Source organism: Aphelocoma coerulescens, chromosome 2 (genome assembly GCF_041296385.1).
Source record: "Aphelocoma coerulescens isolate FSJ_1873_10779 chromosome 2, UR_Acoe_1.0, whole genome shotgun sequence".
Taxonomy (NCBI): Eukaryota; Metazoa; Chordata; class Aves; order Passeriformes; family Corvidae; genus Aphelocoma; species Aphelocoma coerulescens.
The window spans coordinates 110,586,153-110,612,562 of record NC_091015.1 but is presented as its reverse complement, the minus strand read 5'-3'; the positions used below and the strand labels follow the sequence as shown (position 1 = coordinate 110,612,562).

Below are 26,410 nucleotides of genomic sequence, written 5' to 3'. Positions count from 1 at the left end.
CCACAACTAATATTACAACTTTTGCTCAATCCTAACTTAAACACATGGAAGTATTTTAGAGCTGAATCAAACCAGTGATTCGTCGTAGCAATGCAGTCCCTCTTTTGAGCAGTAGGATTTTTCAACTGATAGTCATCTTACTCTCAAATATATATGTTAGAGTTTTAAACTGTTGGCCTATTACAGAAATTATTTTAACTGTTGACCAATTACTTTCAAACATAAAGCATTAAAAGCCACTTCTGGGTTTTATTGGTTGACTTTAACTAAAGAGTCACAAAGCACATTCTGAGTGGGGGGCATCATGAATAAACATTAGAACATTGCAAAGAGAAAACATTAAAGGAAAATGCTTTAAAACATTATTATTTGAATTGTCTTCTTTTTTTTTTTTTTAATTTTGCTATGATTTTCTTTTTTTTCAATTGAATTACTTGTAAATATTCAATTATATTTCAGTTGCCTTGAACTAGGAGGACTGGTTTTGGCTGTTGATTATTAAGATCCCACATTAACACATAGATTCAGAAACTTGGTATTTACTGATATTACCATATTAACAGAGAGGAACGGCTGGAAGATTAGGATTTGAAATCTCAGTTAAATTCCATGGGCTGTTCTCACAAGCAATTCTGCAGAACTGTCTAAATTTTTGTTGAAAAATGCAAAGTGTTAACTAAAGAGATGTTCTTTTTATTTTCTGTGGAAGAGACCAATCATGGCATTCTAAATGTATTTTTCAGGGGGAAAAAAACCCTTATACTTTCTCTATTAATCTCCCTAGTAATGGAATCATATGCTGTTAAAAAATTGAATTATACAAATGACTGACAGTTATAATATATTTCTCTTTTTATTCATTATTGTGATTTTTTTTCCTGAATCTCAGAAGACTGAAAGAATGGATAATTAAACAATCTTTTAATATTGCACTCATATGAATATATTAAGCTGGAAAGACATAGATATTAATTTAAATAAGCATTTTATCATTGTTACCTGTGTGACAGTAACACCTGTGATCTAGGTATAAAATTTTATTTTATTAATGATTAATTTACTTTGAAGTTTTATATTTTGTCTCTCATTGGGATTTTCAGTTTCAAAGGCAGTTCAATTGTTTCTATGCTTCCACTGTTCACATATAAAGACATTTCATAGCGACTGTGCAGCTATATGGAGTCTATAAAATTATAAATTTATTTACCATTATGCAGCAACTTACTCTAGAAGGGCACTAAGGTGCTGATTGTTAAATGGAATGCAAAAGCAATGAGGGTGAAGTAAAATAGTTTCGAATTCTGCTTCTACCAGTTGTGTTTTAAAAAGTTGAAAGGAAGAGCTTGTTTTGCTTTGAAGAATCTGTAGATCAACTTGTGTTTAAGTTACATATTACCTTCATCTTTTATCTCCCAGGACCATGGTTCAAATATTTCCGGGAACCACAGTTTACCAGACCTCAACTACAGTGCTGCAGAACCAAGTTAATACAATTTTTTTCTGAGAAACTTGAGGTGTGGCATAGCCTAAACAGCACCATAAAAAACTTGAACATTTCAGTTCATTGCAGCAGATACAGATACTAGAAATTACATTGACTAGCAGTCTTAATCCTAACATTTAGTTAATACAGGCAAATTAACTTTTCTGATGTTTGGGGGTTGCATTCTACAAGAGAGCATTTGCTGAATCATCATTTTTCCTGTTTCATTTCTGCAGGTTGCACAGAAATTTAGGGTTTGCACAACTAGAAGTTTGCTGACAAAATACCACTGTCAAAAAATCAATTCACAAAAATAAAATTACCTTGCAAAAAGGTAATAAACTACAGTGGTAGAAACATTTGAAAAATCCACAAAGATCTTATAGTTCTATTCAAGCATAAATTATTTGGACTAATTGGGAATTATTTTTGTAAATACTACATAAGCACTGGTCATGTCTCAAACAAGGCAAATGAGATGTTTTCATTCTGAGAACTACCCTCGTGGCTTATCAGTTGCACGGGACACAGTAGTTTGTTTCTAAGGTAGTTTGTTTATGTTAACAAAGAAGGGGAAGGAGAAAGAGGCCTCCATGAATACACCTTGGCTAGATGAGAATCAGAGCACCATTACAGCAGTCTGGAAAAACAAAGAACATTAATTCTGCTCATTTAAAATTGTTCTGCCAAGAGAACATCAACTCTTGGACAGTAACCATTGTGTTTTCCACAGACACTGTGCCATTGCATTAAAATTACTCCCTTCTAGATCACATCATCTCCTTTCTTTAGACTTCACTCAAAACTATAAAAGCAGGAGACAAGGAAGAAAGAAAAGGACTGAGAAAAAAAAAAAACCAAACCAAACCACATTGCTTTTTCAATCTGAAAAATATATTCTCTGCATCCATAGTCTAATTAACTGAACATCAATTGCTGATCCAAAGATTAACTATATGAGCAACAAGAGTAGCAGATATGTTTGTTTCTACAGTAATTGTGGAATTTAATAAATGCCTAGGGAGAAAGTAGCTTACAAGACCATGTTTATCATCTGAAGACAAGACAAAACTAATCAGCAAATGCTTATCTGTATGTTCATCACTGAAGGGAAGTTTTAAATCCTTCACTAACTGTAGCAAAAATTCAAAAGGGGCAAATCCAAAATTCTACAGTTTCCTAAATATAGGAGCGAAATGTGGCAACTCCTAAGGAAAAAGCTCGCAAAGACAAGATGTGGTCTATACTGCATACAAATCTGTTCAATCTCAAATCTGTAAGTTACTTGTAACAAGTTTTCATCTTATTTTAATAATAAAATAGCCCATTATTTTCAATTCAGCCAGTCAAAATTAATGAGCAAACCTATGTAAAATACTGAGCATTTTGGGCCACAAAGGAAACAACATCCTTGTGAAACAACGTGAGAAGTCACACAGTAGCCTGAATGAAGATTCCTAACTATTTATTGTTACAGTGTTATCTGGTTTTTATGTATAATTATCACTGCTATTATATAAGCAGGGAAAGAACAGGGGATAAAAAAAATAAGGGTTAGGAAAGGGCAGAGATGGCAAAAGAATTACAGGGGAAAATACAAAAGGAGACTGAAAATTAGAGGAATGGGAAAAAGAAGTGAAAGAAACCAGAATAAATTGCTAGATATAACAGGCAAGTGATCACCTGGTTGAAGAAAGTGGTCTTTTCAGTCATAAGGAGGGGTCAATGCTGTCACTAGTGGTCAGCACACATCTCTGGCCACTGCTAGTTAATGGTGCCTTTTGCTTTTCTGTCAAGTTACTAGGGACATAAAATATATAACATTTGGTACTGTCTCCTCTGCTTCTCCAAGGTTACAACCACATTGTTCTCATCTAACTTGGGAAAAGTGTTTCCAAAATAAAGCATTTCAGACATTTGAGATTTTCATTTGACCTTCTCTTGCAAGAGTCCTTGACCCTATCCACCTCATAGAGCTCTTACATTCTCATACAGAAAATTATACCAAAAAATTTTGCAATTGCTACCTGCCAGATGGATTGGTCTAAAAATCCTTTACTTGTTTTCTCTCTCTATATATATAACAAATTATTCTTTTAAAATGCAAGTCTGAAAATCCTGTTCCTTCCTATAATGTAGCTCCCGTGTCTCTTAGTTGCTTGCATAAGTTAGTCATGCACAAATGAAAAAGATTGCTAAGTCTGGACTCAGACTTCAGGTGTTCTAAGGTTTGAAATGCACATGCAGAACCGTAAAGCAGAATTCATCTACAAATGTGTAACCTAGTGTCATCTTAACCCTGTGACAGTGACTCCCCACAGTGTGCATCCTTCCCACTCCTACCCAGTTATATTCCGTCCAAGATGCATTTTGCCTAACATGACAAGGCTTCGGATTTTTCTTCTTCCATTTTAGCTCTCCTAGAAAGAAGGTGTTAAGAGAGATTACAAACAATATTACTTCACTACTTGATGCCTTGAAGTGTGGCTACTTGAAAACAGAGGTTACACAAGATTAAGAGAATAAAATCAGGTCTTTACTTGAAGGGTCTTCAAAGGTACAGTCAAGAGGCTACTCTTTAGGCAGTCAAGAGGCTACACTCAAGATGAATCCCGGGTCGTGAGTTTTTCACACTTTTATAAGTTTGGTCTATTTGCATATCAGGGTTAATTCCCCAACTAAAATCTCAGGCAATGAAGAAATTACCCCAAGTTTGCCACCCCGTTCAAAGGCTTTAGTTTACATATTTTGGGGTCTGGGACAACAAGGTGTCCTTGAAGTGCAAACCTAGAGATGGTTTGTTATGTCTAACCGGTATGAGGGAACAGTAGCTAACAGGCTATATGAAGTTTCAGGGTTACATACTTAGCAGAACAGGATCTGAAAAATATAAAACTTAAAACCTTAGGCATCAACTGAAAGAGGGATCTTGGGACAGCAACCCACAGTTTCTTCACTGTATGGACTCAGATGAATCACCTTTGTTTTCTGGAGGGAGCAAGCAAAGGGCAAAATAAATATTTAAGTCAGCATAGGCAGCTGGTCATGAAATGCAATTAAAATGTTTTCCACTCTGCTACTTCCTCCAAACTCTTGCTCTTGTATGCTGGCACAATATTCTGTATATGAGGAGCTGCATTCACCCGGATCAGATCATTGCTCCAGTCACAGCACTGCTTTTCCAATAGTCTGCCTGGCCATAATTTGAAGGACAGCCTACAAAGGTATGAGGATAGAAACTCCTTAAGCCAGCACTGTCATTAAAGTTGCACTATAATGAAACTATGGCCTAAGTAACTCACTTAAAACTGCACTTCACGTCAAAGGAAGATGGCCAGAAACTGAACTTAATGTTCCATGGCATGTCTACACTCTAATTTGAACATGACAGGGCAAGATCACTGCCCAAGGACCAGCAGGCACAGACCAGCCTCCTTCTGTGATCATGAACTTGCTGTCCCCAAAAGAGTGGCCTTGTCCACTCTTCAAATAAGCTTGCATGGGCCTGAGCAGAGGAAATACCCCACAGGCTTTTCAGTCTGCTCACCTCTGCACCTCATGTATTCTTCCTTACCTTGTGATACATCATCACAGCAATGCAACAATGACTTTCTGAAGTGTGTAGAGCGTCTTTTCCCCTGTACCTTCAGATGGTCATTAAAGCTGTTCACAGCAGCACACATCCTGGGTGTCAAAGCTGAGCTCCTAAACTCTCTACTACCACCACTTTTCTGGCTCTTGTTCACTGTGGCCAACTTCTAACTCTTTCTGAAAACTACCATGGGGTGACCCACACGTGTGTGACACAGGCTACCACAGCTGCTGCTCGCCAGATGTGCTGCTCTGTGCATTCAAGCTCCTGCTTCTAGGAAATGGCGTGGGAAAAGCAACTGGCTTGGAGCTCAGCAGTGCTAGTTCACACCAAAGGTCAGCACTGAGGCACTCCTTCTTCTAAAGGGAAGTGAGAAGAACTGCCAGTGCTGTGGAAACTTCCCTTTTTCTTACCAACAAGGTGCATAGTATCCTGACACAACCACAGGTTTATTAACACTCTTTTAAGATGACTGGCATGGTAGAGCAGTATATCATTTGAATGTGGATATTACAAGCTTCATTATTTAATTATGCATTTACTTGACAACTCTTTCCTAGCCTCCATTGCAGCTTAACATGAGGAATAGTCTTACTTTAAGATCACCATACCTTTAGCCTTCATTGCAAACTTCATTCCCTTACAAGCCTTGCTGCACATTTCTAGCCAAGATCACACATTTTAGATGCAAGTTAAGGATGTCAATATAAAAAATTCCTCCCGCCTCATGACCACCATTTGTGAAACCAAAAGAAGGCTTGCAACTTCTCTTCTTGAGATTGTTTAAATCACAGATAATCATTCTCCATCAGTTAACACACAATGCCTGAGTTGGATTAATTTTCCATACATGGCTTGAACCTCTGCAAAGCTAAGTGAGCACTCAAAATGTTATTTTTAGTGTATCTTAGCATTTAGATTTCTGACACCTGAAGCTGATGCAGCTACAGCCCACAGAAAGAACCCCATGCTTCTGAATTATGCTTGAATTCCAGGTGGTCTCTGGAAACTAAAACTCAACACAGATTTACATGAATGCACTGACAGCTTTCTTCTCTAAGACAGACCACTTAAACTATAACAACACATGATTCAATGTATAAAAACAGTAATATACTATGTTCCAGATTCATATCTTCATTTAAATCCTGTTCTAGAAATCAAGTATTCCTTACCCTCCCTCCCTCTGCTAGAAATCCTATTTTAAGTCATTACAGAAGCTCCCAGCTGCTTAAAGATCCAAAGAGAATTTCTCATATTCTTGTATTTCTGTCTCTTGAAGGAACTCAACAGAGAACAATACTTCTCTCTTAGAAAATACTACCTTTTCAACCCACTCCAAAACACTTGATACTTCTTACCTCACAGTAACAACAGATAAATCTTAAGAAGTTAACACCACAATATATCACACCATCTCTTGCAACCTGCGGCATTTTTGGATGGAATTGAAGCATTTTGGGATTTCATAAATGAGCAATGAAGACTAAAACTATGCAATCCTTCTGCATTTGCTTTAAAAAAAGGTATTTTTAAAAGATGGGAAAGCAAAGGTGGAAGATAATGCACCACAGTAATGCCATCTCAAGGTTTAGCTCAATTCTCAAGTGTTTATTTGCATAAAGCACAATTTTGCATAAAGGCACAGCATAATTTATAATTATTTTGTCCACTGGGAGCCAGACACAGCTTTTACATGTAAAATCTACTGAAGGCAATGTATCTTTCCTTCCATCTTACAAGCAACTAATGCATTGTCAAGGACTTGTCTGGGCCAACAAGTATTTCTCCTATCTTCTGCAGGAAATACCCTTAAATTTAATTTTCATAGTGGATGAAAAGAAGGAAGCCTTAGCTCTGTCCCACTTTTTATAAAGAAGATCTCTTTTTTCACAGTGGAATTCTATACCTAGAAACTTTATATTTCTGTACAGACCATTTAGACCCTTTGAGATGCAGTCTACCATAGGACCACCCTTTTGCTGAAATACCTCCTGTTCTACCTAAATGTTCTGTTCGGGGACAGGAAAGCTATTCTGATACTTGAAGATTTAACAGTTTGTTGACAAAATAATCTCCAAAAATGTCTTACAAAAACACACTGATATTTTGATAGTGGTATCTATTTGGGGATTTTATTTTTTAGTCTGCTTTCAGAAAATGTTATCTAGTAGACTATAATATAGACCTGAGGACAACAGGATATGTTTAGTGAATTGTCTGATCCTGAAAGAAGCGCTAAGGAGAAGCAGCTCAACTGGCCCAATATGCAAAGTTAAGATCAAAAAAAGATGTATTTTCCAAAAGGAAAGAGGAAATAAACAAAATTACCCAGTGGCCATCCAAATCACCAGTCTGCATTTCAATTTTTCAAGAACAGTATGCTGTGACAATATTCAAACAAATGCTTTTATAAAAGCATGCTAAAAAAAAAAAAAAAGATTAACAGAAAGTTACAGTCAGTATCTTTTACAGTCAGTTCCAAGTCAAAATGACTCAATGATAAAAGAAAAAAATAATTACTTTGGGAAGGGATTAAAAACTTACACACTGAAGTCCCAAAGTCTTTTTGTTTTCTTTTAGTATTGAGACACTTAAAGCTTTAACAGTCTATGAACTAGCACATTGTCTATTTTGGATTAAGAATTAATGTTTACTCTTCAAGTAAAAAGAATAAAATTGCAGCCACTATTGCAATATATGTGTTTTTTTAAAATTTATAAAAACTCAAAGCACTTCTTTAAGATGAAAATAAATATCCTACATTATTGATTAGATCTTTAATTCCTGAAAGCATTAAGACTACAAGTTGCCACCTTAGCAAAAATTTAAGTATGCTACAAAGTGTCATTCCTTTAAATTAGCAGTATAGCAACCTAAGACAAACCAGAGCTGGGGTTTGGCTCTTGATTTGAACAAAGGATGACCATGGAAGTATCTTATTTTGAATGACTTGGGGTGTACATTGCTGTGGAGAAACAGCAAAAACTTTCACAAATAATCTTGATTTGGTAGTAATGCTACTTGCTGTATGGCAGGCAAATTTACCAGCCAAAGGCTCTCTGTACAGGAAGTAGAGAATAGAAGATTTCTTTTGGAAGGACTTCCATGCATACCAGTGGGAGTTTATGTTAAACATGGCTCATCCACCCAAAGCACGAGACAGTGGTATGGTAATACATGGCCCTGCTCCATTCCTTTCTCCCATTCCCATTACTTCTGTCTACGCATTTTCATCCCCTTCATGTGTCTGCCGTAGAGCTTAGCAAAGCTTCCATCTCTTAAATCAAGACAGCCTAAACCACCCACTGTTTTGGTCAGGACAGTCATCAACCCAGATGAAGACTACGCCAACCGTGCAACTGAGCTACAAAGCAATTCTATTCCTCTTATTAGTTATCACCTTAGAGGTTTCCTTGCTTCTCTTCAAAGGCTTTATTGTTAAAAGCCACAATTCTCCATTCAAAACTGCTTTATGTAGAATACTTGCAATCTAGGTATCCTTGCTAAGCAACTCCATTTTTCAATTCCTTAGTGTATAAGCAGAAGGAAGTTTGCTAGCAACAGGAGAATTCACATCAGCTGGTAAACGGTGCTTTATGTCAGTAAACTGTATACAAGATAGTCACAGCAATCTTTTAAAAATGGTTAACATTTCAGAAATCAGAGAATTGTTTCAGGAACATGTACACTGCCTCGGCAGCTTAGGAAAACCTCCCAGGAGCCCTACAAAGCATTCAGCACAATACTGTCAAAATTGTCTATGTTGGTTCTAGCAGTATGAGATGCCACAGCTCTGTGTGATTCGATCTGTTAGAGATGTGCTCAGTGACAAGAACAAAACTGCAGAAAGCAGCTTTGCTCCCCGAGAAGATTTGAGAGCCAGTACCAGTCTGCCACAGGATAATACAGCCTGAAACATCTGTAGTCTCAGTAGATTTCAACAGCTTAAGGGAAATACATTCTGGTTTCGCAGCCTTTTCGCTGACTTGAGCTTTTGGCTGTCAACAGAACAATTCTCTACCCTCCCACTCCTCCAAATACAATCGCTTCTCCAAACATGCTGACAGAAGAGGAACAGGGTAAGTTAGTTCTGGACCAAAATAGAGCAAGCTAAACCTTTTGCTTAAGTACTTCATGAGAATTAACCACTTTTGTGCTATCTTCATCACATCAGATGTCTGAGAGTGCCATCCTCCTGTCCTTTAAGCAGCAAGCACCACAGTGTGGACAAGGGCTGTTAAAACAGCCTAGCTAAACAATGAAGCAGCATGAGACTGTGCACGTCCAAGTGCCAAGACTACTCAAGTGCTTCCAGAAGGAAATGTAAGCTAGGACAGGCTGACTCAGCTTCCCTTTGCTACAGAAACTCCTGTAGGTCTGGTACTTTAAAATCTCTTTTCTGGAAATGCATTTGTGTTATACTGCTAGAGCACTCACTAAATCACAGACAAGCAAGTATTAACTCCTACCTCTAGAGTCTATTTCCAAACTACTGCAAAGTACCAGCTGCATTTCTGCACTGTGTGACTCGGGGCCTACAGTAAACTTAAAACAAACATCCTCCTACATGACATGTAACATCTAAGCTTGACACTGTAAATTAAGCAAAGGAAACAAGATCTTTTAAATCCTTTTTATTACAGAAAAACAAAAGGCTTACACGTGACTTAAAAAAAAGCAGCATTATTTTATGAATCCAAAGTTATTACAATGAAGTTGCTTTAAGAAACCTCTAGAGACTGAAGAAAAGAAATAAAATGCCCCTCCTCAGACAGCATTCTAGATTACTTATGTGACTACAGCAAACACCTTAATTTCACATCACTTCTGACACCCAGTATATGACTTGTCCACCTTTCTTCTCCCCATGACTTGTTCAGTGTAGGTGGGGGAAGGATTTGATGAAAACAGCAGTACATTTCAAGTCTAATCCTCAACAGTTCAGTACACATCTGATGGACATTAGAGTTCAGAAGTGACCAGCATACAGGCTTTCCTCCTATTAACTCCAGCTATTAAGTGCTACAGTTTGAACAGATCCCAGTGTGATCCATTTCTTCTACAGTATTTATCCTTATTCAGGTCCACATCTCAGATTTCCCAGCAAGTTAACTGGCTACTACTGACTATAAACACAAACAAAAATAACCACAAAAAAAGAAGGCTCCATGTTGAAACAGTTCTTAGGAGTGCAGCAGAACTCAGGTATTTTTTCCTTTTCATTGCATTCCAAAGAAGGAACAGCACTGTTCCGGTGACCACTTCAGGTTTTTTTATTAAGTCAAAAGCTGCAGGTTTCCAGCCTGAGCCAACATTAAATACGCAACTGATCTGTACTGAAATCTTAAAAAAAGAGACAAAGAAAACATATTACTGCCTTAATAGTCCTAGATTTTGACTATCAGCACTGAGTTGTGCAGAAGTCCAAAGAAATTTACAGGCCTTTCGTTAAGTGATTTTTTAAATTTTTTTTTCAAAAAACAACTCGGCAGCTCAATACCATTTAAAAAAAAATACCCCTTTCTAAACACCTATTCCTCATGTATATGCTAAACCTACACCTCTCAAAGGTTCTACCAAAAAAATAAAACATCAACAAAAAGCATGAAAACTCCAGCCACTATGTACAACTGGCTATAGTGACAAAAACGAAAAAAAGGCAATCATAGACAGAAAACAGAGGGAAAAAAAAGGGAAAAAATGTATCAGATACCCGCTACTCAGTGTTCTATGACCTCATTTTTTCTCTCTCCTCCCAAATGGAAAAAGTTTGGATTCATCATCAGACATGGAATCTTTCCCCAAAAACTTCCTGATCTCTCTACATGTTGTTTATACTGTTTGATAACCAAAATCTTTCAAGTCAAAGATCTACTTAAGGTACCGTGAGTGGCAACATGAAGCCAGCTGTTACCAAGCTACTTAAACAGAAGAAACAAGTTTCTTTCCCACACGGAAAAAGGATGCAATACATTTTCCCTGGCTACAATTCTACAGCATCACCAAATTTATGCAAACATAGAACTTGTCTATTTAAGCTTACTCATGGTTTTTATTTAAAATTCCTTAATTTAGTGCTATAGCAATTTCTTACGTGATCAAGCTGCCTCGTAAGGAGGACATCATATTTTGTATTATACAGTAATACAGCCTTAAAAAAAAAAAAAAAGGAAAAAAAGGAAAAAAAAGGAAAAAAAGGAAAAAAAAAAAGAAAAAAAAGGAAAAAAAAAGAAAAAAAAGGAAAAAAAAGAAAAAAAAGGGAAAAAAAAAAAAAGAAAAAAAAAAAAAGGAAAAAAAAAGGAAAAAAAAAAAGGAAAAAAAAAAGGAAAAAAAAAAAAAAAAAAAAAAGAAAAAAAAAGGAAAAAAAAGGAAAAAAAAAAAGGAAAAAAAAAGGAAAAAAAAAAGAAAAAAAAGGAAAAAAAAAAGGAAAAAAAAGGAAAAAAAAGAAAAAAAAGGAAAAAAAAGGAAAAAAAAGGAAAAAAAAGGAAAAAAAGGAAAAAAAGGAAAAAAAGGAAAAAAGGAAAAAAAGGAAAAAAAGGAAAAAAGGGAAAAAAAGGAAAAAAGGGAAAAAAGGGAAAAAAGGGAAAAAAAGGAAAAAAAGGAAAAAAAAGGAAAAAAAGGAAAAAAAGGAAAAAAAGGAAAAAAAGGAAAAAAAGGAAAAAAAGGAAAAAAAAAGGAAAAAAAGGAAAAAAAGGAAAAAAAGGAAAAACCCCAGCATGAATAGTTTGAGGAGGAGCAATAAAAGTTTTGGTTTTGTGGTACTTTCCACGATATTGATGCCAAAGGCTGCTTTATAGCTTATCCTTGGGGAGCTTTAGCCCTGGGCACAAATTAGTCCTTTTTGCAGTCACAGGTTTGTATTAAAAGTGGCTTTTATGATGAAACAGGTAACAAAAATTCTTTACACTGATCAATCTCTGTCAATATTAATATTAAGCTCCACTAACTCCCTCCTTCAGAGTAGGTAACAGCCTCAAATGAAACTACCTACCTCAAAGATATATAATAATCTCAAGTAAACACTGTAAAATAAATTTATACCATTCAAAAAGCTTGTCTTTAGAGAGTTATACAGTCATATTTATGTCTTCCTTTATCAAGCTGTGCTGCAGATTCAGAAAACTTACAGATCTTTTGCACTCTAAGTGTGCAAGCACTCACAGAAAATAATTAACAGGCAATCACATTCTAAAATGTTTTTAACATAATTTTCCAATATTTTTAGCTGCTAAAGCACTAATAAACACTTAACTTAGCATATAATTCCCACATCCTGTATCTAGTAAACATTCTTGACTGCCAATAATTACATTATTACATGGTAGAACGGTCCTCCAATTCCCAACAATTTACATTTAATTTGAGGAAATAGAAAAGTTTGTTGGTTTTGGTTTTTTCCCCCATAATAATGTGCAACAGGTAGAACATGAGACTTCTTAGAAAACTTGTAAGTTGTCTTTAGCTATCAGGCTCTGAAACACTTTACAGCTCTCTTAACCTCTTCTCATTTTCAGCTTTAACTTTATATGAATGAGTGCATAGCTGTGCTATATTAGTAGCAGTTCATCACATATAGTCAAGTAACATTATCTCACTGTTCTGAACTGGAAATGAACAATTCAAAACTCTTACAAAAATGGTGTAGAACTGTACCTGAAAATTTCTTCAGTTTAAAATTGCTCTTTGTTAATCTACTAAGGACAATTAAGAGAACATCCATTTTTTTTCTGTCAGTTTCTGAGAAAATTTGAATACATGCAAGTCAAAACTACCATGATGCAGATAAAACGGTCCTCTTTCATGAAGATAATCAATAAATGACAACTGCCAATAAATAAGTCTGTTTGGAAATTCTAGAGAATTCTCTTCCTAAACAAGTTAGTCTTTTTTCTTTTCCATTATGTCTTTCTGTTTAAGCTCTCCATCTGAAAGTTCTGTGTATTTTCCATTCTTTTCCTCCTCTTGTTCTTCCTCACTGCCTTCATCTGTGAGCTCCCGATCACCACTTTCCTTTTTAGCTCCCTCATGCTCAAATACCTCTCCCTCTGTATCAGCTGTGCAGATTCCATAACACATGATGCTGATGACCCCCAAGGGCAATCCAAAGAGAAAGCATCCCAGCAGTGGTGAACTCTTGAACACAGACTGTTGAAATAGAAAGTAAAAACCACTTTCAGTGAATATATAAAGTTACTGCATTACTTCTCTTATCATTCTGTGTATTTATTCAAAAAACATCCAAAATAAGAATCAGTATTTTTTAGAGGAATCATGGAATCAGCTAGGTTGGAAAAGACCTTTGAGATCATCAAGTCCAACCTATGGCATAAAACCACCAAGACCACAGCACTAAGTGCCACATCCAGTCTTTTATTAAACACCTCCACGGATGGTGAACCCCACCACCTCCCTGAGCAGCCCATTCCAATACATAGTCACCCTTTCTGTCAAGAACTTCTTCCTAATGTCCAGCCTAAACCTTCCCTGACAGAGACTGTGTCCTCTTATCTTAATAGATGGGTTATTTTGTTTTTTCAGCTTGTTTGGTTTGGGTTTTGGGTTTTATTATGGTTGCTGCTTTGTGGGGTTTTTTTAATTAGGTTTGTTTGGTTGGTTTCTTCCACAAAAATGGCAAGAAGCCCCCACCTTCAACAATTTCTATTATGAGTTCATAAAAAATGACACAGAAGTTCAAATATTACAATATTGCATTGGGATAGTTAATGGTCACATGCCAACTGCATATCCTATGCATTCTTTGAAGCTTTAAAAACAGTTGTTCCAAGACTGTTAAAAAACACTTTTAAAAAAAAAGTTTCATCTCTTACTTGTCTCATTCTCAAAAATTAGTCTGCAAAAAAATTTGAGAGAACTTCCTGTGGAGGAGTAGCTTAATGGCACAGGAAGAAGGACTTATGGTTTCAGAAACTGGTGGCTAAACATTGCACTTTCACAGAATTTTGGAAGCCACTCATTTAGAAACAAGCGAGTTTCAATTTAAATTCACACTACAGGTTTATTTGCTGGTGCAGGATGAGTGCAGAAATGATTTGTGTACATCTTCCCAACAAAATTTTGTTAAGCATAATTAACCTATGAGAAAGACGACAAAAATGTTTGCTTTAAAACTACACAAAGAGTAGTATTTAATCCCCTTATGCTCTAACTAATTAGACCAAAAATGTAACATTCCTCAGAACAGTGACGTGGTACCAGTTTCAGGAAAGGATGTCAAAAGGATCAAGGAAAATATCTTGAATTCTCTCTGTTCTGTCCCTTAAAATACATGTCAGGTATACAGAAAAGCAGTGAAAAATGAAGCAACTAAGATATGTTGATTATTTATCACACATATCATTAAAAAATTTAATCAAGAAGTTCATTTGTCTTAAACCTATACATATACCTATAATATATACAATATAAAACAACTCATACAAAATATTTTTAAAACCCTCTAAAAGTATTTGTATCCTGACTGGCAAGGGCACCATCTACTTCAATGAAAAATAAAACTTACCACTATAGTAGACTTGGCATCATAGATTATTCTCTTGATTCGTTGCAGAAGTCCATCACCACCCTGTGCCTGAAATTTCAAATGGAACCATATCAAAACTGCTGACATTTTTCAGTTATGATTCCAAAAGTTCATTCTTCTGACCTTGTAATCTTAAGTCCCTTTAGAAGGAAATGAAAAGTAATTATTCTTACATCTCATGATGCCCAGATGCTCCAACTTGCCAAGCTTGGACAAAGATTATTCAATAGTCTTATAAAAAAGTCTCTCACAACTGTTTTGAACAATCAGTGCCAACTTGGACAGTGGGCTGACACTTGCTCTCTTACCATAAAGGAACACTAACAAAAACTAGCAACTGTCCTGATGTAGCAATGATAAAACTACATAGCAGCAAAACTACTGCAGCTGTTGAACATCCACTTATGGATTATGACAGCACAGCTAGAAAAATCTAAGAACTAAGCAAAGAGAAGATAGGAAGGTGTAATAAATAAAACCTGTGTCAAGCAATGACAGACTATACCTACAATGACCCCTAATTGAGCAGTGTTCAAAATAACTAAATGAATCAGAAGTCCTGTCTGCTGAACAGGACCAGTTTTCACCTTTCTTGAGTAGCCAGAGAAACAAATACATATTTGGAAGTCAACTGATTGGCACCTGACCAAATCCCCTCAAACAGCAGAAGAAGTCCACAAAGATGAGACACTCACAAAAGGTTATGTGTAGGATCATACAGAACAACAATAAAGTCCAGGTGAATAATCCAACACTTCCCAAGGAAGAGAAAGGGGAATGCCAGACTTCTCAGAAATTTCCCTGTGGTTCAGAAAGTCTGCATCCTATTAGCTGTTTACCAGCATACTTTGAAGACTCTCATTCCTCAACACCTGCACAATTTCTTGGGCAGAGAATGTAGCCAAAGTAGCCATTTTATGTCTACAGACACCTTAAATGCAGACAGCTTAAATGAAGCCACATCCTGTATTTTTGTATTGTACAGAGATGTGAATTTAGACCAATCTTTAATCACTCTAGCTGAGATACTGCAAACAAAAGATAGAAAGACCTAAGTGACACTATAGCAACAAACAGGAGGCATCACAAATTATTTTCCTCCAAGTAAAAAGAAAAAACAGACAGAAACCAATTACACTTCGTTTCAACCAGAAAGATACATACAAATAAGAGTCTAACAGATGCTGATAACATAATTCAATGCACTCAAAAACCATGAAAAAAGCGAGAACTCAAAAACAAGGAACCACCAAGTAAGTTACAGCAATACTCCTCACACTGCAACTGGAAGCATAGCCAGAGAAGTCTGGAACAGCACATAAATCCACCAATATGTTCTACATCAACCTGTCAGATTAAATAAACCAAAGTACCCCATATGACAAGTATCTTCTGCATTATTTGCTATTACCACCCAATGACCTAAAACTGCTGGTGTAATATAAAGTGGGATTCAGCTAACACGGGAAGCACTCAATATACAGTGAAATTGGGGCTTAAACCAGACATAGGTTTCTCCCAGGAGGCAGCCAAATTATTTGTTAGCAGCTCGCCTTTGTGGCAAAGCATTCTCTCCCTGGAAGCACAAATGAAAGTTCTGCTCCATGACCTCTTTCCTCATCCACACAACATAGCCTTCTGTCCAACTTACAGTACACCGAGGGAATAAATATTCAAAAATTATCCAAGTCATCAATTCCAACTGATTTATTAACTTTCTTGTTTTAACAAAAGACAGCTCTTTTTTAGTTTTAGAGAAGAGTAAGCTTGTGTCCATTTCTAACATCCAAAGCAAATATAACACTGTTTTTTGGATCTGAACTTTTAATTCATCCAGCTACTGCATTTATTAGTTTACCACCTAAAAGAAAGGGCGCAGTAGAATTATGCACTATAATTCAAAATTTTAAACAAATGCATTTAATGCAAACCAGGAGATGAATAAAAATCTCTCCATTTACAACTGCACCAGTAAAAGGAATATCAAAAGAAGCCAGCTAACATTATGCTATAAACAAAAGATAGCTTACTTTGTACAACATGCAACAGCATGACTGCAGAATTTACAATCACATATTCAATGACAGCACCCAAGACAGTAAGACAGGACAGGAATATAAAACACATGCATAACTATCAGAGTAACCAAATTTTTTCCTTACTTTAGCATCTAAGGAAATAAACACCAACCAATATATTCCAAGCCACAATGAATACTTACTTCAGCTGTACCATCCAGGATATTGTTAATAAACTGAACCATGTCTTCTGTGCTCTCAATGTGCCTATCTGGTAGAAAATACTGCTGATTGGAGGTATTCAATACAACAATAGTAGGGATTGTCAAGTCACTGCAAACATAAAACAGACAGTTTATATATTTAAAGAACTACCATACAAAATATTCCAATTCAAGTAATCCCTACATCGTTTCAAAAGGGAATCCATTAATCTTCTCTTCATGTGTGTTCTTTATAGTAATTCTTTAAAAGCAAGAGAGAAGGGGGAAGATAAACACCTGGATGGTATAGGCATGTTTCTTATTAATATTTTTTTCCTTCACATCCGTGTCAATGACAGTATTGAAGCTTACAGCATTTTATGTACCCAAAGCAACTGCAAATCAGGTACCTTATGACTTCCCAAAAAGTAAGAGATCCCAGACAGTAGCCTTGTATATGAAATGCTTAAAGCATTTCATGTGTTTTAGTTCACAAAGGCAGAAGTGTAACTCAAAGATGTAATCCCACACAAACATTGTCTAATTTATCACCTTTATCAATCAATCTCTGCCAGTCAAGTCAAAAGTATGAGCTGTATCAAGCAAAGTTTTTCTACAGCTCTTTTAGAGATGGCATATGAGCAGCAGAGTTTTTGAAGAATTTTATTACTCAGCAGTTAACATTCATGTGCATGTGCAATATATAATAATTGGAAAGAAAAAATGTTAGAAATTATCTCTGAACACAAACCAGTTTAATATTGTAGCATTAAATTCAAAATTAGATCAGGTTTATGAAATTTTAATACTGAAAAAAACCACTGTTTGACAAGAAAGATTTAAATACATTAAACAAGGTTAAAAATCACTGGTAGTCTTTGTCAATTTTCTACAGATCTGTCAGTAATGAATTCAGATACTTCCTTCACACGAGAAGCAATGCACACCTTCTTTTTCTACATTTTTACCCTTGTCCAGTAGTGTCCCATCCATGTACATTTGTAATCCATGTAACATTGATGATGATTTCAGTCTTATCTGTGCCTACCAATTCATACTAAATTATTTAATGAAAAGACTGGTTATTTACTCAAGATGCTCATTTTTCTTTGAAGTCACTGAAATCATCCTAAATTTTCTCCCACAGTTTAGGTGGGGCTTTCAGTTTTGATTTTAATTCAAATGCAAACCTAAAAGTGAACAAGTTTAATACTTGTAGATGACAATTTTATGAACTTCTAGAAAGCTGAATACTTTAAGGTGCAGACTCTACTCCCAGTACTGAAGCTGAAAGCATGGTGCCACCTCAAAAAACATAAGGGTAATTACAGGGGTAACAAAATAATGCCATCCTTTACATGGAACTCTAGACAAACAACCAAACAAAACTTTGTACACAGAGGGAATCTGCAACGTAAGTGTCTCTAAATATAATGTTTTTCCATTAAACTTTTATTCTTTTCTTATTAGAAACAAACAAGAAATCTACGTAGAAGGCATTCAAACCAAGTCAGGTATTTTTGCAAGCACCTCGTAACAAGTTATCGACTTCTGCCAAAATATGTCATCCCAGCCAAAACAGAACAAGTTTTATTAATCAGATGCACTATCTCTGTTGCATTTAACAGCCTGGTAACTGATGTTCTTAGAGTTGGTTGTAGAGCAGCTGAAAGATAACCTCTATAGACAGATTCTATATGCTATACAGACATTCATAAAAGCACATTTAATGTGTTAGTTCCAAGAGGAGAGAGCTCTACATACACCTACAGCTGACATTCTCTGCGATATACCTTGGCTTACAAAAAGCTGTATCTTTGCTTTCACTAAAATACTGAAAAGCATTTTTAAGTAAAATTTTAAGTAAACTTATGTATTTTTATTAAAATACATGATATTCTGATTTCTTCTTTTGTGCATGGTTTTAAACGTGCCATTTCTAATCCAACAAAAGCATTTTAATACACTGCTGAAGAGACAGAAGAATTACAATGTCTACTAATGGAGTTACAGCCAAGTTCATAAATGTCAGGGTCTACTAGGTTCTGTCCCCAGAAATCGTAGAATATTTTGTCTTTGTGAAGAAAACAGAATTTATTCCTATACCCATCTGGTACAGTAAACAACCTGTTCTGTGACATGTTTCTCACTATTCAGATTTTTTATTTCCACTTGCTGCCATCTGGTGACAAACCGAAGCAGTTGCAATACTTTTTTTTTTAACTCAAATTACTCACGTAGCCACATGAAGAGCTTTGAACATAATTTGCTGCATTCTTTTGCAGCTTCCTACTTATGCTTGAAATGCATACAGTAGTTTAGAAAATAATTAAAAGCTGGTGACTACTTGAACAACCACTTTCCATATACTAAAAATTACAAAATCAGGCATTTTGCAGATTCAGTTAAACCCAGCTGAACAGATCTTGCCACTAGATCACTACCATCCCAAGTGGCAGTCCTGTCTTCTTTCCCTTCGTTTCCTTCCTCCCAGGCATCTCATCTCCCTTTCCTACTTCTTTGCACATCAGTGCTGGTACTCAACAGAGTAGAAGGGAATTCATTGTTGAATCAGCAAAATAAATTTCCTACTTGCCCAGACAAAAAAACCAAATTCTTCTCTGCCAGATAAACAGGATGAAACAGCTCAGCAGACAGACATAAGAGCCTGCACAGGAGAAGTAATCAAGGAAGTGACGGAGGTCTTACTTTTGGCAATTATAAAGCACTAGCTCAACCAAATCACACAATTTTAATTGAGAGACAGTTGTTTTTAAATTAATTGCATTCAGGTGTTAATCTGCAGACATTCTACAAAAATACAGACCTTGTGCTTCTGGGTCCACATGAAGCTCCTAGAATCTTTAGGGGCATGAACACATGCTTAATTAATGGTTTGATCCCTGAGAAAGGGATTTGGAAAACTTACAGAATTAGCATACTGACTTCTGATTTTCCTTTCTTTCAGAACTCCAAAGGCCAGAGGAGAACACGTAGTTAACTACAAATGCCAAGCAACTCAACTCTCTAATTATGCATTTTTTAGAAAAGGATCAAAGTAAGGGCAACTGTCAAGCATCTTGTTAAACCACCTATAAATTTCAAAATGAACCATGTACATATCAAGTGTAGACAGCATCTTCCATGTATTCTATGCTTCTCTAGGTCTTAAAAATACATTAAGAATGAAAGCTCACAATTCTAACAGTTATTAATTTAAAAAAGTAGACCTAAAAGATAAGCTTTGTCCATCAGCATTATCAGTAAACCAAACGTCTAACATTAAATTATACATTTGTACAGTTTAACAAAAAACTGATACTATGTTACAGGCTGAATTCTGACAACAGAGATTTTTTTTTTAAGCTGTGAAAGCCAAGAACTTTTTGTAACATTATCTTCAAGTAACTACACTTGGCAACAAATACAAGAGAAGAAAAGAATATTCAAAAAAGAATTTACTTACTCCATTAGTAAACTATTAATGTAATCATTTCCGTCCATATGGCCAAACTGAAAATCCCTGTATGAGAAGCAGTTAAAAATGAAATGATGAAAAAGAAAACACAGTAGTGGGTTTCAGCAAGAATTCTCCCTTAAATATTTTTCCTATAACTGAAAATGAGAGCACACACTCAGCAATGTAATTCAAAAAAAGTGATGATCTAGAACACGCATGATGAAACACAGTTAATGAAATGGTCCTATTAAGTATCAGTATACAAATATAAAAGCAGGCACTGTACCATTTTTCACATAGAAAAAAAAAGTGACTGGTATCTTAGAAAGATTAATGCAGAAGTTCAATTAAGACATCAGAGTACCATGTATGCCTACCTGTGAAAGTGATCCCGATAATCTCTGGCAACTTCCTGAATAATAGACTTTAGTCTAGAAGGAAAAAAATTGGCAATGTTAATCCAGGATAAACTCTTTCTAAAAACAAACAATAAACCTTGAGATTTCCCCAGTAAGCAGCAATTTGTACCTCATCAGCAAAAAGGACCAACAAAAACCACCTTGCTCATCTTGCTTAGTTCCTAAAGGTTGAAAATAGCATCCACAGTACTTGAACAGTATTTTTTTTAGTCTGTGTATGCAAACAGAAAGGGACAAGGAAAGGTCTTGTTCCTCTCAGTCTCATCAGCAAACTCCAACCCCAGCGAAAATATCCCTTCTTTAAAGTTCCACAGACAACTAATACATAAGCACTGCTAACCTAATTTTCAATGTGAGTGAAGTACAGTCATTTGTTTAAACTCACTGAGTTCATCTCAAAGTCATCTGAACTCCAGCACTTTTGTCTATGTTTAAAAGGTGACACAATAGGTTTTAAAAGCTATGAGATCACGATTTGCTCATGTGATCTCATTAACAAGTGGCAGAAGAGTGATACAGGAACTCCCACCATCTCAGTGAACTCATGTGTGCTTCAACCAAGCCATAAATTAAGTAAAGCTAGTACATTAAGTCAGAAATTAAAGAACCTTTGCAAGTTAAACCCACTGATTTAACCTATATTTCTTAATATTTAAGAAACTTCCAAATTCCCCTATGTCATACTAGCACATTTCTCCCATAGTGCCACCAATACTCAATTCTGTACCTGGTATGTTCCACTGAAGAGTTTTTATCATCAATGACTGCAATAGCCACAAGTTTTCCTAAAATAAGGAATAAAATTCTTGAAACCATTTAAAAAGAAACACACATTGTCTGATGGGAAATATGTCAACTTAGAAGATACAGGTACTCTCCAGTGAGAGGAGTTAGTTCTTATGTATAAACCAGCCTCAGAGCCAAAGAGCCTCTTCAAGGTGACCACGCTGCGGTTTTCTCAAAGCTACTGAAAATAAATTAAGATGGGGCTTAATGTCACACCACTAGCATCCTATGAAAAGCCTATCTACAGAAAGAAGTTAAAAGGGGGAAAATGCAGATAAAAATTAATTTCCTACTCAAGCTGCATATTTGCATATACCTATATATGAGGCTATGGAGACCATTATTATATAGCAGCAAATTACTGACTCTAAGTGATTAAATCACTATTGTACCGATTTAGTAACGACTATTTTTCACACAGTTGTGAGCATTATGAAAAAAAAATTGGAAAATTTACTGGTAGAGCCCAGAATTCATGACATCAGAAACACAGTTTAGTTCATAGCCCTCTGTCAGAGGAGCTTAAAGGTCAACACCAGAATATACCGATCTTTTCAGGATTTACTTTGTGAAGTTTTTCTGATTAAAACAAAAAAAAAAAACCCAAACAAAAACCAAACCCAAGGAGTCCTATGGTCAATCAGATAACAGTATGTTTCAAAAGCTGGCCAAAGTTTCTCCAGATCAAGCACTTGAAGTTAGGAAAGCAGATCTGTTAACAGTGCAATTGTCAGACAGATTAACCCAAGGCTCCAGATGGCCAATTTGTCAGTTCCCTCCAGGTGCCACAATTTACTCAAAACCCTCCCGACCAAGCCAACCAATTGCTCAGTTCCTACCTATCACCATGCCACAGGAATCTTTCCCCTCAAAAATAGGAAGTCACTCTTCTTCGAGTAATACAGAAGAGTTTTAAGGGCAAGAACTATGATTTGTTCCCAGGCTTCCTTGTGAAATAGCAGTAGTTTCTCCCCATCCCACTTCTTCCATACTTCAATTCTCACTTTTTCCCCATTTCTTTTCAACCTAATACACTATCTAATAAATACATCAGGAGACAACTAATTACCTTTTAGACTGCAAAAGATGATGTAAATAAATTCCAGGTACTATGTATTAATACATAAAGTTCTCTAAAGTAAATGATGGCTTCTCTAATGTATTAATAAAGTCAAAACAATTTTTTTTGTAATGTGAGGAATTGTTAGTCAAAAATGTAACAGGAAAAAATATGCAACACTTAAACAACTTGCAATAGCATTTCTGTAAATAACAATTTAAAATGTAGGTGTAACAATATTAGCTTTACAAACATGTAAGAACATAGATGTTTCATATTCTTTAAAACCTGAAAAAACACAATATTGACTGAATGTAAGTATTTTGAAATGGAATACAGATGATAAGATGTCCTGGCCTGGAAAAATCAACACTTATGGCATTTTTTCTGATAGCTCAATGTGTACACCTTAAGAGCAGTACAAGTCATTTGTCTTTTCCAGAGGTCGCCTGGCTGCAAAATTTTCATTTGGCCTACAGAACTTCTGCTAAAGAAAAGCTGAAGTTTTCTGGGAAAAGTCCACTTCAGTACATGCTCCTCTCCCTTCCTTGTCACATCTATTTCAAGGATATCTAAATCCACTAGATGCAGGATATCTGAAAAATCCATATTTAATACTTCTAAATCTAGTTTTAAAATTCCCCGCATCTATTCCAAGAGTTAATATGCAACTATGCAAAACCTAAGGTGCTCTTAAATTAAAAGTCCTACTATTTTTTGTGACTACTACAGGATTAGACACACAAACTTTTATGTTGTGAGAAAAGGACTAGTGTAGGCTGTGGATGAAACCTCTAGTCACAGGACTGTCCAACATCAGCAAAAGACCGCCACTATTAGCTCTAACCTGATAGTGATTAATTTCTAAAGTTTAAAAACATGGTCTTAGTACTCTTTTGATTTATCTTACTCTTTAGTGCACGATGTCAGAGTTTAGTGGTAGTATCATCTCACCTGTATCTCCAAGTTCATACAGTGTAAAGCCATCTACATGAAGGTAACCTTGAAATCTTTCTCTATTTATCCAGGATGACAAATCACCATCTTCATATTCTGGGGGGGGGAACAAACCAAGATTAAACTTTTTTTTAGAGGTGAGCCATCAGATTTACTATTTCAGTACTACTGAGGCAACCACTATTTTTCCTCCTTTTTTCCTTTTATTCTTTAGAAAAATTATCACACATTTCTGGGCATTTCTCTCAAGTTTTAAAACTTCTAAAGCTATTTTCCACTGTTGAACAAAAAGTGTATGATAGAAAAGTGTGAAAAGTTGATTTAATAATCTTTCTTTTCCCAAATCATGCTATATATACTATACTAGAAGCTAACTGTGACCCAGTGCAGAAAGGAACAGTTTCAAAGACTGTTTTAAAAGGTGTGTGTGCGCCTAAGTCGTCACGTTTCGAACAAAGTAGAGATATATTAATACAGAAAGCAATATTTGTGAGAGTCCTTAAGTGAAAAAGGAAGATCAAGAAAATGCAGATGGATTAAACAGGATTGTGAATGTAAAAGAACAAGTGATCATGTGTGACTGACAGTTACACTGAAGGCTAGTTTCAGATGCTAGATGTTTTAACCTATTAAGAATTAAATTCTAATACATACCATCAATTAGATCTAAATCACAAGTAAAAAAGAAAAATGTATAGAGATATATGTTGCATTTTATAGAAATAAATGCAAAATAAATAATTTGTCTTAAATCCTATTGTATAGACTGAGGTATCAGTAATTTCAGGTTAACAATTATCTGCCACAAGATAGTAGCAAGCAATTCCAAGCGTAATGCATCCCTTAGATCTGCATCCATTTCCCCTACTATGGAGAAGAAAAAAACTCAAACCAAAACGCCAGACAAGGTCAGACCACTGAAGTGCATTTTGCTGGAAGGTTTTGCTCACAGTGAGCTCTTCAAATTTCTGCCCAGTCATAACAGTTGCACATAAAACCTTATGCAGACTCTTAAACTGCATTTTCCTTTATTTGTTTGACTTACAATAATGTTTTTGGTACAATACGAAAAAGTGAAATTTTTACAAAGTAAATTAAAAGCCTGAATATGGCTTTTGCATTTGTTTTAAAAGGTGCTTGAAAAGCAAGCAGGCCACACAGCAAAATAAGTGTTTCTCTGACAGCCTTTCCTTCTCCAAAATTACTAAAAGAGATCAAAAAAATTAAATGCAAATCAAGGAGGCTGTAGAGTGTAGCTTTACCTGGAGGCAACAAACTGAAGACAAGTACATCCATTCTACGAGGTCACAAAGAATATCCTTGGTGGTCATCCTGGAGTATTTTGCTGTGGTACTACTTATCCTCAGAAATTAAACGTTCAGAATAATTTTCTGAGTAATATGTTTTCAACTTAAAGTGAAAACTTGCATTTAAAACTATCTAAATCAAGAGCAGTTGTTTTTGCAAGTAAGTGGAGTGCTTATAAAGCCCAGGCTGCACAATGTAACTGTGTGTGTCCGTAGGTGCTTCTAACATGCAGGAGCCTTATGGTACGGTCTGAGTACAATGTAATACTTATGTCTGGATATGCACACATGCAGAGATACACCTTTTACAGAAATGGCAGCTCTACTGGCATTATGTACTGCATATATACACTGCAGAAACAGCAGTGATAAAAACCACTACTAGCTTCAGGTGGCCATTCTACAGCCTACACCCTGAACAAGCCAGATGAAGCAGTCTAGGTATATGATGAATTTGTACAGTGAGGGAAGAAGGAACTTTTCTAAGTACATTAATGGTAGGCAAAACAGTAATATTGGAAGCTACATCTTACTGAAAACACAAAGTGAACATCATCATTTCTACTTCTGTACTGCTGAACCAAATTCCTTGCATTTTGTTGTGCAAGAACTAGTAATTTTTTTCTCTTTTCCCTCATGAAGAAGCCGCTATTTATCGTAAAACTGGGGAATTTCCCAGCTCCCCAACATACCCTTCAAAAAACCTCAACTCCTCATTTATCCATATATGCTTTAAATATCTTGTTCTTAAGATAATGTCCACTTTTACTTACCATCATAAACAAAGTAAGTTCCATCTTTGAAGACCATAACAGCAGGCAATTCAGGCAATGTCACATACTGAAAGAGTCAGATTTCAATTAATCCATGGAAGATTAAAATATTTTTAAACAAACAAAAACATCTGAAAACATGTAAATGTAGTTCATGGGGAAAATCTCTTAAGGACACCTAAATACTTTCTGCCTATATTTACTAAGATAAATTTACCAGCTTCTGTATATTAAAAGTAACACAACATAAATACATTTTTGAGAGGTAAAGCTCGCAAAATGTAAAACAGGACTTTTACTGCTATCTGCAGTAGCATGAAGAATAGTTTATGGATTGGACATGAACTTTAGGTAGGAAATTTTAACTTGAGGGTTTTATCAATCATGCTCTCAGTTCCCAATTTGTGCTGTTGTCAGCATACCTGTCACACTGCTACTTCTACTAAATGGACAGTCAATTTTGCAGAGTAAAATAGTACCACTGGTAACATGTCCCACTAAATCTGGGTTATTTCTGTGCTTCGGACTGATGGGAATATAAAGAAACAGCTTCAGCCCACCAGGCTGAAAACAGACCTAATTTAGACAAACAACAAAAGCCTGTTTTACAATGCTAAACATGATATTTGAGATGGTCAGCAACATACTAAAAAAAGAGCTGTAGAAACTTTCTCCTTGAAACTCAAAATAATTTTATTCAGCTCATATTTTTAGTGATCTGCCATAGAAAAAATCCTGCATCTACTTCTTACTGCTTGCTAGCATTCCAAGTTAAAATTTTAACAGCTTTTGTGATTAAGAAAGAACT

At 35.7% G+C, this 26,410-nt stretch overlaps 1 protein-coding gene across 4 annotated transcripts in view; it reads right to left on the bottom strand.

Moving 5' to 3' along the window:
- Window positions 1-412: 412 nt before the first annotated feature.
- Window positions 413-26,410, bottom strand: part of TMX3 (thioredoxin related transmembrane protein 3) — a 39,158-nt gene continuing 13,160 nt past the window's right edge. The window contains exons 9-18 of one of the 4 annotated variants that reach the window (XM_069004364.1): window positions 25,603-25,669; window positions 23,520-23,618; window positions 21,447-21,504; window positions 20,678-20,731; window positions 20,307-20,363; window positions 16,841-16,970; window positions 14,599-14,667; window positions 13,116-13,223; window positions 4,387-4,471; window positions 413-3,903 (exon numbers count right to left, since the gene is read on the bottom strand). In XM_069004364.1, the coding sequence (XP_068860465.1) occupies window positions 4,388-4,471; window positions 13,116-13,223; window positions 14,599-14,667; window positions 16,841-16,970; window positions 20,307-20,363; window positions 20,678-20,731; window positions 21,447-21,504; window positions 23,520-23,618; window positions 25,603-25,669 (726 nt within the window). In that variant the 3' untranslated portion in view covers window positions 413-3,903; window position 4,387. Of the gene's footprint in view, window positions 4,472-9,696; window positions 10,422-12,731; window positions 13,224-14,598; window positions 14,668-16,840; window positions 16,971-20,306; window positions 20,364-20,677; window positions 20,732-21,446; window positions 21,505-23,519; window positions 23,619-25,602; window positions 25,670-26,410 lie in introns of those variants that run through there. The other 3 variants (XM_069004362.1, XM_069004360.1, XM_069004361.1) reach the window with 3 other exon arrangements.